At 51.4% G+C, this 12494-nt stretch overlaps 1 protein-coding gene across 1 annotated transcript in view; it reads right to left on the bottom strand.

The window, feature by feature from the left end:
* Positions 1 to 5531: 5531 nt before the first annotated feature.
* P2RX7 (purinergic receptor P2X, ligand-gated ion channel, 7) overlaps positions 5532 to 12494 on the bottom strand; it is a 48906-nt gene continuing 41943 nt past the window's right edge. Inside the window, exons 9-13 of the mRNA XM_006894715.1 lie at positions 10052 to 10142; positions 9680 to 9745; positions 9149 to 9301; positions 7164 to 7265; positions 5532 to 6029 (exon numbers count right to left, since the gene is read on the bottom strand). Of these exons, the coding sequence (XP_006894777.1) occupies positions 5532 to 6029; positions 7164 to 7265; positions 9149 to 9301; positions 9680 to 9745; positions 10052 to 10142 (910 nt within the window). The remainder of the gene's footprint in view (positions 6030 to 7163; positions 7266 to 9148; positions 9302 to 9679; positions 9746 to 10051; positions 10143 to 12494) is intronic.

Consider the following 12494-nt stretch of genomic DNA (forward strand, 5'->3'; position numbering starts at 1 on the left):
TTGCTGGGGAGAGGTGATAGCTTATAGTCGCTTTAGTCTAGGAGTTCTTGAAGAGCACGGTTGGGTGGTGTGGAGGGCAGAAAGGTGATGACTTCCCTTTTGTTTGTGTCTGAGTTGCATTTCACCTCTGTGAGGAGGACACCTGAAGTTGATTTAATATGTGGCATGCCTCGCTTGATCGTGCTTCACAGATTCTGACCGTTGGTGGCCACCCCGCCGTGAGCAGTCCGTCAGCACTGTTTCACCAACGCCACGTGCTCTCTTCATGTCCCCGTGTCACATTTTGGTCATTCTCAACAAGATGTCAAACTTTTTTATAATGCCCAGTTTAGTGTAGACATAGCTTCTGCATGCACTGGAAGACAAGGAAGTGTGTGAGACCCCGTCAGTGTTGTCGTGTCCAGCTTGTTGTCAGGTCGGCTTCCTGAGGCTGCAGATCTGAATGGAAGGATTTCCTTAAAGCTGCATCTTTCTCCTGTGAAGCAGCTGGTAGGTTCCAGTCACTGTCGACGGCGTGGTTAGCAGTGGAGCGTCCCACAGCACCAGATCTCCTGCAGAGGAACAGTTAGCATTTACCCTGGACTTAACTCTGTGCCAGACAGCGTGCTGGACGCCTCACATACATGGAACACGCCATGCTCCAAATGACCCTTGGTGCAAACAAGTATGTAAACTGCCTGGGCTTATTCAGCTGGTAAGTGGCAGAGCCAGGGTTTGAACCCGGCAGGTCGGTTTCCAGGGTCAGCTTCTTCCCCGCTGTACCTTTTTGCATTTCTGAGCTGGGGCTTATGCAAGCCTGTCAAGTATGGAAATGACTTGGTTAAACCAGTCCCTTAGCATGAGTTACTTACTTTCCCACTTCCTGAAGACAAAGACTCATGTGATGGTCGATAAAAACACTTAGGAAGTTGGACATACAGATCTCTTCATAGGTCATCATTTATTTGGAAAACATGACTCATAACCCTCGTAAGAATGGAAAACCAAAAAAGCCCAGTAAAAGGGAAAGAAGATAATGCCATCTGAATCTTTTCCAAAATGCAGTGGAAGGAATTGAGTTGGGAGACCTTGGGGGTTTTCAGGAATGGTGACTGACTTGAGTTCCTGCTTCTGAGGAAGGGGAATCGGGTGAGGCTTCAGTTGATGACATGTGCCTCAGCCCAAGGGGCCCCATGTTAGTCCTTGTACAGCCGCATCAGCAGATGGCATCACATGGCATCCGGCTTTAGTTTTCAGCCTGATACTGGCATCTCACTGGACTGTTGAGCAGCCTTCACCTCGAGGTTCAGTACACCCCACCCTGGACAAGACGAGGAGCTCAACAAGAGGTCTCTCTCCCACCAGCCCGGGACAGAGAACAGTCTAAAAAGCAAGGCACACAAAGCCTTCCTCCTTTCTCTCCTGTTGCCACCTGTCTTTTCATTCCTCCCCAGAAGGAAGAGAAAAAGGCAGTCAGTTCACTTTGCTGCATGTTTCATGGAGTCAGGAGAGGCCAGAATGAAAATGAAAACCATATCTACCTCTGCTCCCAGGTCTTTCCCCATATACAGTGATCAGAGTGACCTTCAGTATAATTACAAGGCTCCTGGTTAAAAGCCTTCAAGCAACCCAGTATTCTTAAATAAAGAGAAAATCCTCATCGACATAGTGTGAGTTGGACTCAACTTGTCAAGCTGACTTGCTGGCAAGAGGGAGCATGGACTGCTGGGTCTAGTCCTGCCTCCCACCCCATGTCCTTTCGTTCTTTCTGGTAAAGTGTTAAGTCTTCTTTATGTCCTGCAAGCCTGCTGTGCTCTTTCAGCCCCAGGACCTTTGCACATGCTGTTTTCACGGCCCATGCTCTTTGTGTATGCCTCTACCTTTTCCATCTTCGCCTCAGTAACTCGTGCTTGCTCCTCAGAGTTCAGCTAAAGGATGCCTTCCTAGGGATGAACTTCTCTGCCCTCCCCTCCCCGGTAGATCAGACCCTCCTGATACAAGATGCTTTCTCTTCTTCATATTGTACCTGTCACCGGTTGACATTTGTTTGAGTTATTTGACGAATGCCCAGCTCCTCACCCTCCCCGAGAACAAAAGCTCTGTCTAGTCTTAATCCCCAGTGAACGCCTGAATGAGCGCGATTCGTAACTCATGGGTCATCTGGAAAGTAGTCTATGCTAAGAAAGTTGAGAGAGCAAGCAGTTGAACAAGGTCTGTCCAAACTTTCTGAATGTTAAATGAAAGTGCCAATGAGTGAACTGCGATTAAGGGCCTGCAAAGGAAATAAAGGGGAGGGAAGATGTAAACAAACATGAACTGTCCACAATTTCCTCCCTTTTACCCCCAAAACAAGCGGAGACTTCTATATTGCTGAGTTAGAAGTAGGAAGAGCTTTTAAAAATGGTCCCCTTGAAGAGTGAAAGGCTAACCCATTACCAGGTCTTTATGAAATCAGCTAGTGATATAAGACAGAAGATCCGTTTTCTTCTGAGACAGTGATGAGGCAATGAATCCTGTGTGGTTACCATAATAGAGAAATGGCTTGAGGTACCAGAAATCAGCCTGGCCAAGGGGCTTCTCACTTGCATGCCTCTGATGGCGATGTGATTTTCTGCAGTAGACTAAAATAAAAAGAAATGTGCTCCACTTTGCTGCTGGTAGCTCTGAGCTTGCGGCTAAAACAGCCCAGCACCTCCCACCCACTGTGTCCCCGGGGAGGGAGGGCCAGCAGGGAGAGCCAGGGGTCGGTGGTTACCATGTCACATTCTGAGGCCAGTTGCAGCTCAACGCCGTGACTGGAGCACACTAGGAGTAAGGCACCAAGAAAGAGGGTGTAGAGGCTCAGAGGCCAGCAGAAGAGAAACTCAGAAATTACAGCCAATTTTTGGGCTCAATAGTTTCCATTCCCAAGAAGTCAGATATCAGCCAGTTTTCAAAAATATCTCCAAAATATAGTAAAAATGGAAGTTCATTCTGACCTAATTAACTTGATTCTTAAGTTGAAACTCAGAAAAACATCTTGGGTCACAAAAAAGGGTTGGTTTTTTTTTTTTTTGTTTGTTTGTTTTTTTTCCTTTTCTCTCAAATTCCTGGTTTAATAACTACTTTTTTTATTACAAAAAGGCTTTTTATCCCAGTTTTACATAAATGAAGTTGAGTGTTTCTGATCATTTGTTTTTGTGTTTAATAAACCAGTGATACTTTTTACATGTCCCAAGATCAACATGATGGATCTTAGTTTATGTTAAAGAAAGGCCACAGGTCTTCTGTCAGAGATAGCATTGGACAGTGGTATAAACTCTTCTTTAAGGAGGCTGTTCAAACGTAGATCCAGACCCGTATCTATCACTGAAATCACAACACATGGCAGCTGCCCATGACCGGAGGATCAGTGCTCTGAGCTGTGGTGCTGAGAAGAGTAGTGAACATGGACTGTTAACACAACGGGTCTGTCCTGGAGAAGGGGAAGCCAGGATGCTCCCTGAAGTTGAGGATTTGGAAACTCCATCTCGCATCCTTTGGGCTGTGGCCAGGAAGGACCAGTCTTTAGGGAAGGACATTGTTCTTGGAAGCGGGGAGGGTCGGTGCAGGAGAGAAGGACTCTGGATAAGTGGATTGACACAGTGACTGGGGTCATGGGGGGAGGTGGGTCAGAGATGGTGACATTGGCTCTGGACAGAGCAGGGTTCAAACTGCTCATAGGATCGCTCTGAGTCACAGTTGACTCGACCACACCTAACAACAACAAGAAGCAGTTGATTTGTGGTGTTGTTAGGTGCTGTCCAGTCGGCTATGACTCCGAGCTCACCTTGTACAAGAGGACGAAACCTGCCCGGTCCTTGGCAGCCTCACAGTCTCTGCCATGTTGGACCTATGTCGGTACCACTGCGCCAGTAAGGATGGCAAAGGTTCGCATATGGGCTCCTTTTTAAGCAGGTGTCCAGCCTGCACCAACTCTGCCTGGCTGCCGAGCACCGGCCGCTAGAGGCGTGTGTCAGAACAGCTGCTGTTGGGCCTGCACGTGTCCGGGAGAGTCCAAGCAGCTGTGCGCACAGGATGAAATGCTGTCCAAGCTTGCACCGTCCCCCCGGGAGAGGACAGGCTAGGGCGTCAGTCTGGCGTGGATCCACAGGGCTCTCCTGGTCGGTCGGGTTCCTGGAAGTAGATCATCAGGCCTTTCTCATAGTCCTGAGTTTAGAAATTTTGATGAAGCCTGCTGAACGTAACAGCAGCATGTAATCCCCTACAGATGGGTCGATCTGCATGAGGTGCCCTGGCTTGAACCCAGGTCTCCATCCAGCAGGGAAGGTGAGAATTCCACCACCAAACCGCCTGAGCGCTTCTGAAAGGCTTCCTCCTTGTCAGGTTCTGGCCGCATGGTCAGCCCTCCCATGGACGCGTGATGTGCACTGCATTGTACTGGGTAGCGGGTCTGGCGAGGTGTATGGTATGGCCGGCTGTCAGTCCTTCTAGAACAGCCACCTAGAAACGCAGGCCTCGGAGGGGCTCCGGGAATGAGCAGGCCCCCTGCAGGCTCAGACCAGGGCGGTAAGAGTAAAGGGGACTGTGTCCCCACAGATGAGGCTTGTCCTCCCTCCTGGGTGTCACACCAACCCCACGTGTAGAGCTTACAGCATTTCGGGGTGGCTGGGCGCTTCCCTCTTGGGGCGTCTGCACTCATGTTGGCAGAAGCTGGTCAGCGAAGGCGTCTGTGCTCCCTGCGCCTGCTGACCGGGCGTGGCTACTCTGAACAGCTGCTCGGGCATTTCTCCTCTCCACGTGGTCGCTTGGGCTTCCTCACAGCAGGGCCGCCTCCAGGTCACCAAGCTTCTCATGGGGTGGCTGGCTTCCAAGGTCCAACAGTAGACACTGCCAGGACCGAGGCCCTGAGCCTGTCACCGCGTCACTGGCACTGTTGAGATATATACCGCTGGTCTGGGGCCCACATGACATAGAACTGCGATCGTCCAAATTCTGCACGTCCTCCACGCAGGGCCCAGGGCAAGTTCTCAGTCCATCACTGTCCCGGCTTATTACGTACGGGATGCTTTGCATTTGTCCAGTGCTTTTAACTAGCTGCTTCACACCGGTTCACTCCAGTTCCAGCCCAGAAATACTGATAGCAGAATCTACATTTTAGCGAGATCTATAAAAAACACCCAGGGATCTTGTTAAAATGTACATTCTAATTCAGCGTATCTGGGGTGAAAAAGCAAATTCTCAGCACGGGGGTGGAACTGGGATGAAATAGTTCACAGCCCCGCTTTTAGTATTAACAAGAAAGTCCGCGTACACGTCGACTGTCTGAATTTGTCCCCACAAGATCCCTGTGGGCAAGCTGGCCTGGTGATAAGGAGACAGGGAAGGACCGAGGCCACAGCCCAAGGGCCACAGGACTGCCAGGGACAGAGCGCAGACGGAAATGGAAAGCTTGGAGGCCTGTCTGTTGGGTCACCGGGAGAGTTGGCGATCTGGAAAGCAGTTTCCCTTTGCCTGAAGGGTTGGCCCGAGCCCTTTGACGGTGTCATGAAAGTGACTGTCGCCCCAGGCCCTCAGCAAGGACTCTTGAAGCCGCTGTAGTGGCCTTCGCTCCTGGGGAACTCCGTCCGGATCCTCCAGCGGCAGCAGCTGGGCACGATGGCGAAGTCGGCCACCTCCCGGGAGCCGAAGCGCCAGCCGGTGTAGCAGCGGTAGGCGCAGTGGCGCAGCCGGCTGGTGGCCTCTTCGGTCTCCAGCGCCAGCAGGGGCTCCTGGTAGAGCAGGAGGAACTGCAGCGAGCTCCTGGACAGGACGAGCTGCTGAAAGGCGGCCGACGTGGTGATGCAGGCCCCAGGCCGTTGCCGACAGCACAGCTCTTCCAGGCACCTGGACGTCTTGTTGGAGAGCTGGGAGGGGCGGCATTTACCGCACTGGCACCAGGAGGGGCTGCCCTCCGACCTGGGCACCTCTTCCCCAAGCAGCTGCATCTCGCCAGGCTGCAGGGGTGCTGAGGGCGGCTCTTGGAAAGACGGGGGCAGCCTGGACAGCTCTGTGAAGTCCACCGGAGGTCTCTGAAAAAGTCGTTTCCAAAACTGTCAACAATGACAATCTCCAGGGTTCTAAATCCCTTCCTTTTGGGATTAATTTTGATGCTACATCTAATTTTACATTCTTTGTGCCACTTATCACTTATTAATGCTTTGTATGTACCAGCCCCCAGCGGAAAACCAAACTGGCTGCCATCGCGTGGATTCCGGCTCGCAGTGACCCCACAGCACGGAGTGGAACTTCCCCGTGGGGTGTCCAAGGCAGAACTCTTCAACTACTGCTTCCCCTTTCTCCCTGGAGTGGCTGGTGGGCCCACACCCCCCTCCCTCTGGGTTTAGTTAGCAGCCAAATGCTTTAACCAACGCACCACGAGGACTCTGTGTGTACCTGGCGTATGCTAATGCGGAGCCAGCTAGCCCGGCCTCAGGTAAGCATTCTAAGACCTCAGAAGGTAGCGCCGTCATTATTTCTGTTTTACAGAGCTGATAAGTGCATGTCACATTTTGAAGGACCTGACCCAAGACCTCTACTTGGCTGTGATCTTCGCAGAACTGTCAAGTCTTTCTTTTCATGGGACCGCAGACGAGATTGGAACCACCAGCCGTTAGTTGGTGGTCTAGTGCAGGTCTATTGTGTCCAGCACCTAACCAAGCCAGCAGCTGAGCCCAACTCACGGGTGACCCCGTCTGTCTTAGAGTAGAACTGGGTGTTTTCCGTGGCCGATGTTTCAGAAGCAGATCGCCACTGGACAGCAAAGCTTGAAGCTTTAGTTCCATGCTTTCCCTCCCTCCAGCCCCCCTCTGCTGGCCAGTCTGGGTATTACCTTCCACGAGTGGAAACCGGCTGGTAGCTGGGATTCTGAGGCTGTTGGAAGCAGAAGTGGCATCAACTCCAACATGCCTCTGGAAACTCTGTGAACTTTGATCAATATTGATAGTTGTAGAGGGGCTTCAGGCCTTTTGTTCAGAGGGTCGCTATGAGTTGTGCTCGACTCAAAAGCAATCAGTGACGACGACAACAACAACACAGAGGACATTTTCCTTCTTCCTTCTGCAGAGTCCCTGCTGGGTCTGAAGCACCAGAGAGGTGTGGCGTTTGGGGCCACAGCCCCCATCCGTAGGGAGCAGGCCACCAGGGCTCCCTTGGAAAATACTTACCTGGATTACTTCCCCCTTGGTGTTCTGCAGGCTCTCCCCAAGGAGCTGCTGGTCCACCTTCCTGATGTAAGGCTCATCCACGAAGGACACGTACTTTAATCTCTAGGAGGAAAAAGGCAGTGAAGAAGTTTATCCGTGTGGCAGGAGATGACAGAGACCAGCACATCCTGATTCACAGGGATATACCTAAAGACAGCCGTTACTCCTACGCACCAAATGACGGACTTGGAACCTAGCAACCCTAAGCTTTCAGTCACCAGGAAGGAGTCATTTCTAAGCCTAAAGCTAAATCAGAAATGGGACCCAGTATACCGTCATTTTTTAAATAATATAGGGTTTTTTAAAAAGAGCATTTGTGGACTAAAAAACAAATTACCCAGAAAGTAGACTGGTGGATCCCCTTAACTTGGTGATTCGGAGCCTACCCAGCTGCCAGCCTAAACGCCTCCTCTCTCTGTTGCTCCTTCCTTCCTGCCTGCACTTCTTCACCCTGTTCCCTGGACTGCATAGCTCAACGAAGACATACAGTGGCAACGTAATGACGGATTTGCTCAATTCCGTCCCATCTAGGACTGGAAAGTAGTGATGATTTTTAGCTGCCAAGATGAACTTTTACTTGAAATTGAAAATCCATGGACAATGGACTGTAAATCACGCATGCACTTGCTGGGAAAGCAGACCAGCAGCAGTGCTCCCGGGTGAAGGGGGTCGACAGGAGGCAAGGGGACAGCAACCCTGTGGGCCTTTGGAAGCAGAGGCTGGCCTCTGGCAGGGAGGGTTGGCCCCTGGGAGCTGCAGTGAAGAGTGAGTTGGAATTGTGAGTCTCATGGGCCGTCTTGATTCCCAGGGCATAGAGAAGTTATGTTGACACCACGCCACGTCAGTTGAGCGTGCAAGACAATTGTGAAAAGTTTAAAATTATGCAAGAATTAAAAAATTGTGACACTGAACCCCCATGTGAACGTGGGCTGTTGGGATAATGGAGAGACATGTTTGGTGTAGGGTGTCCGCAAACCTTCAGCTTATAACTGGCACACTCTTTGAATCCATGAGCCTCTGCTGGAGGGAGGTGAGGCTGTTTGCTCCCTTCAAGATTTATAGCCTCAGACACCTGGTGCCACGGTTCAGGGTCTGTGGACAGCAGTGTGGGCGTGGGTCTGGTGGTGCACAGTACTCAGCCACTGACGGGAACGTGAGCCGCCGCCTCCTGCGTACAGTCCTGTCTGAGAAGCACCGTGGGCAGTTCCGTGAGCTCACAGGTCTGCGAGCTCTAGCGACAAGGCCTGGCTCCCCTGGGAGAACAGGGAGCGGAAGCCCAGCCCCACTGGACCCCTGGACCGGTGCTAACTCAGAGAACAGAGTTCATCTTTCAGTTGGTATCCAATGCTTAACCACAGACTGCACTGCACCCCCAGGGCTCCGGGGACGCTCGTCACACCTGCTGTGGGTTTATGAGCTAAGAGAGGAGTTAACGCGTAGAAGGGTGACCAGCCCCATTTGGTGAGCCAGCACCGCCTGCTGTCGAGGCCATTCTGCTCACAGCCCTGCAGGACAGAGCAGGTCCACCCCATAGGGTTTCTGAGGCATCTCTGTGAGAGCTGAGGGCCTCAGCTTTCTGCTGTGGAGCAGCTGGTGTGTTTGAACCGCCAGCCTTTGGGTTCCCAATCGAATGCTTAGTCTGCAGTTGGTGATTCTCTGGGGAGGTGCTGTCTCTCCACTGTTAGAATCTGGGCTGCAGTGACCAGCGTGGGTCCCAGGTCCTCCCTGGAGGCTCAAGTGCAGGCTGCTGTGGGATGGGTCGAGGGAAGCATTCCCACTTGCCGCTTGCTTTCACAGTCTGCTTTCTCATTGGCTGTGCCGTTTGAACGTGTCCTGGGTCAGAAGCGTCTGCCTTCCCTAGACCCTGCCTTGGCACAATGCCCTCCGAGCCCTGTGTTAACAGGCCCCCCTGATCTAGGGCTGGGCCAGTGCCCTGGGGTGCTTACCCGGCTGGGCTCCACCACGGTCTCACACTTCTTGCGGTGGTAGTACTCGTTCACCCCGCACCACTCCTCGCAGCACCTGCAGCAGGGGTAGACGCGCGTCCGGCAGCACTGGCTCGAGAAGGTGCTGATGAGGAAGTCGATGAAGAAGGTGGCCTGCAGAGAACCACAGGAGCACCACGCTCCGGGAGCCGCCCCCGCTCGGCGGCTGGGATCTCCATAATCGCGCGTGGGTGAACACATGCACACGTCACCAGACCTGCCACTGCAGCCGTTCACTCTGCGTGTACAGCCTGGTGACATTGGCTTTACCCAGCACACCATGCAGCTGCCACCACTGCCCCCCCAAACCATAGTCTCTACACGTTTGCCTCTTGAGGGTATTTCCTGCAGGTGGGATCATGCACTGCTGATCCTTTTGTGCCTGACTCTTCTCACTCAGCGGATGTTCCCAACACATCCCTCTCTGTGCTGCGGAAATAACTGACATTTCTTTTTGCCATATCGTTTGAGTAAAACTTAAGAGATCCTTACCAAGCCAAAATAGGAGAGAGTTGATCCAATGTAGACAAGCAGCTGGATGATGTCGAATTTTCCTCCCTGGAAACAGAAAGGGAGCGTTTATGTGATGGGATTCCCATCCGTGTGCAGCAGGCACCTGTCAGAGAGGAGAGGCCGCTGGCTGGAATGCCCCACAGTCCCCAGGAAAAGGCGTGTCTCCTGAGTCAGGCCAAATGAGGCTCTGTTGTTTACAAACTTTTAGAATCATGTCCTCTCTTTTCTTTGTTTTCCAAGCCTCAGAATGTTTTAATTTTATTTTTTATTGTGATCTGAGTGAAAGTACTGAGCAAATTGGTTTCCCACAGGCAGGAATGGAAATGCCAGGGGCTGGGAGCAGACACTTACTGAGCCGAACACCAGGATGTCAAAACGGATCCCAAAGACTTTTATCAGCGTGCGCTTTTCAATACCTGACTCCTTATAGTACTTGGCGTATCTGTGAGACAAAAAGGGTCCGTGTTTATAAAAATCTTCCTGTACTTGCTATCATTGCATGAGTGGAAACCCCAGCACAGGAGCTGGGCCAGCACCCCGTCACTGCCTCACCCTGCTGGAGCTGGCACCTGGAAGGCACCGCCCTAACCCATCCTCTGCCCTCGTGACCCCTGAGGCCAACAGCCACTTGATCATATCAGCTGTGCTTCTCCTTTGCTACTCAGCGAAAATCAAGAGAAGTGGCTTCTAGTTTAAGGCCAAAACGAACAGTTTCTGAGCTAGAAGCAGAGAAATAACAACAAGCAGAGACTTTTAAAAACAACTCCCAGAAATCTGAGTCTCCCTTGTGGAGGTGGGGAGGGGGGGACAGCTTTGGTGGGAGGGGAGGGTGTAACTGCTTGGTGGAAGTGACAGAGTGATTTCACAATGCTGTGGACGGATTAAACACCACCGAATTGTTTACTTTAAAATGCTTCATTTTATGTTCTGTGAATTGTAGATCAAGAAAGAAAAAAAAGTTTGGTTTCTAGAATAGAAGGCGAACCTTAACTATTGTACTCCCCAGGGGCTTCTAAGCACCTCAGTCACCACCCCAAATGTGTGCAGAGCTCCCTAGAGCTGGAGTCAGGTCAGATGGTGTAATAAGCTGGTTTTCAGTCTGTTGCCATCAAGTGTATTCCTGATGGTGATCCTGCAGAATGTAGCATGACTGCCCCATGGGCTCAAGGCTGAAGGTCTTTGTAGACCTTACAGACTGCCACGTCCTTTTCCCCCGGAGGACCTGGTGACTTCGAATCACCAGCCTTGTGGCCAGCAGCTGCGTGCTTGCGCTGCACCACCAAGTGCCTCGGTGTAACAGCACTTGCTTAAACTGTGTCCTCGTAAAATGTGTTAGTCTTCCTCTCCCCACCTTTGGGCTGCTGTTTTTAGATGAAGGTGTTTTCAGTTTTTTGAGTTATTAGTTTACAATTTATCTTCAGATGTGCAGAGAGGAAACAGGTACCCTCGTGAAACACAGGGCATCTCAAGCTGCTGCTTTGTACAAACCACCCCAATGTGCCGTTGAGACGGCTTGGACGTTCCCAGGCATTTCAATGCCTGATCTGTCAGGTGACTTTGGATCTCGGGTGATTTCTATTTCCAGATAGTTCTTTCTCCTGCTCTGCTGAGGGATTTGGGATGTTCGGTTTCATGTGTGGGGAGGGGTGGTAAAATATCAGTCCCCAGAGAAGGACATCCTACTTGTTAAAGAGTCAATGGGAGAGGAAGACCCTCAGCGATACGGGTGGACACACTCCATGACCCCCAGCAAAAGCCCAGAGCCCATTAAGCACCAGCCTCCCGTTCCCCTCCACTGTTGGTAACAATGCATCTACCTCCGTGCACCTGCCTGTTCTAGTTATTTCTATCAAAGGCATCTTGTGATGTCTTTCTTTTCTGGAGCTCTGGTCACCCATACGGAGCTGCCCTGCTACCCTAAGGCCACACGCCTTCTGCTGGCTCCGGTCCACCTCCTGCTCTGTAGAGGAAAGGTCGGCAGGCCTCTCCATCACGATGTAGAGCCTTGGAACTCAAGGGAGGTTCAGCTGTGCGTAGCCTCTGACTGGACAGCAGAAGGACAGTGAGTGAGTCTCCCAATGAGTATGTTTTACTGTCTAGTCACTTTGGCGCCTGTATGAGAACTTCATTCCTTCTGATGGCTAAATACGCCTCACATTCTGTTTATCTAAAGAGGATTGATGCCTTTGAGCTGTGGTGCTGGAGAAGAGTGTCGAATACATGATGGGCTGCAAGGAAAACAAACAGGTTTGTCCTGGAGAGGGTGAAGCCAGGCTGCTCCGTGGAGGCAAAGATTCTGAGGCTTTGTCTGACATACTTTGGACATGTTGCAAGGTGGGATGGACAGGTCCTTGGAGAGGGACGTCATGCTTGGGAGGGTGGAGGGGCAGCACAGGAGAGGAAGACCCTCGATGAGACGGATTGATTCGGTGGTGACTGAGGTAATGGAGGGAGGTGTGTCAGAGGCTATAAGGTTGGCACACGACTGAGCAGGTTTCAGGGTCGCTATGAGTCGCAAGCACATAACAACAGCAACATTCATCTATTGAAGGACTCTATTCGTTCATCTTGATGAGACACTTGCAAAATGTGCCCACCTTTTTTAATCATTGTGAATAATGCTGGAGAAACTTACAGGCAAGTTTGAGTCCTTGATTTCAAGCCTTAGGAATATACACCCAAGAGGGAATTGCAGGGCCACCTGAGAATTCTGTGTTGAACTTTGTGACGAGCAGAATACCACAGCACAATCATATGTCACCACTCAGCATCCTGGGTTGGCACTCTCTGTGTG

The sequence above is a fragment of the Elephantulus edwardii genome, unplaced genomic scaffold (assembly GCF_000299155.1).
Source record: "Elephantulus edwardii isolate Elephantulus edwardi_28Jun2011 unplaced genomic scaffold, EleEdw1.0 scaffold00148, whole genome shotgun sequence".
Taxonomy (NCBI): Eukaryota; Metazoa; Chordata; class Mammalia; order Macroscelidea; family Macroscelididae; genus Elephantulus; species Elephantulus edwardii.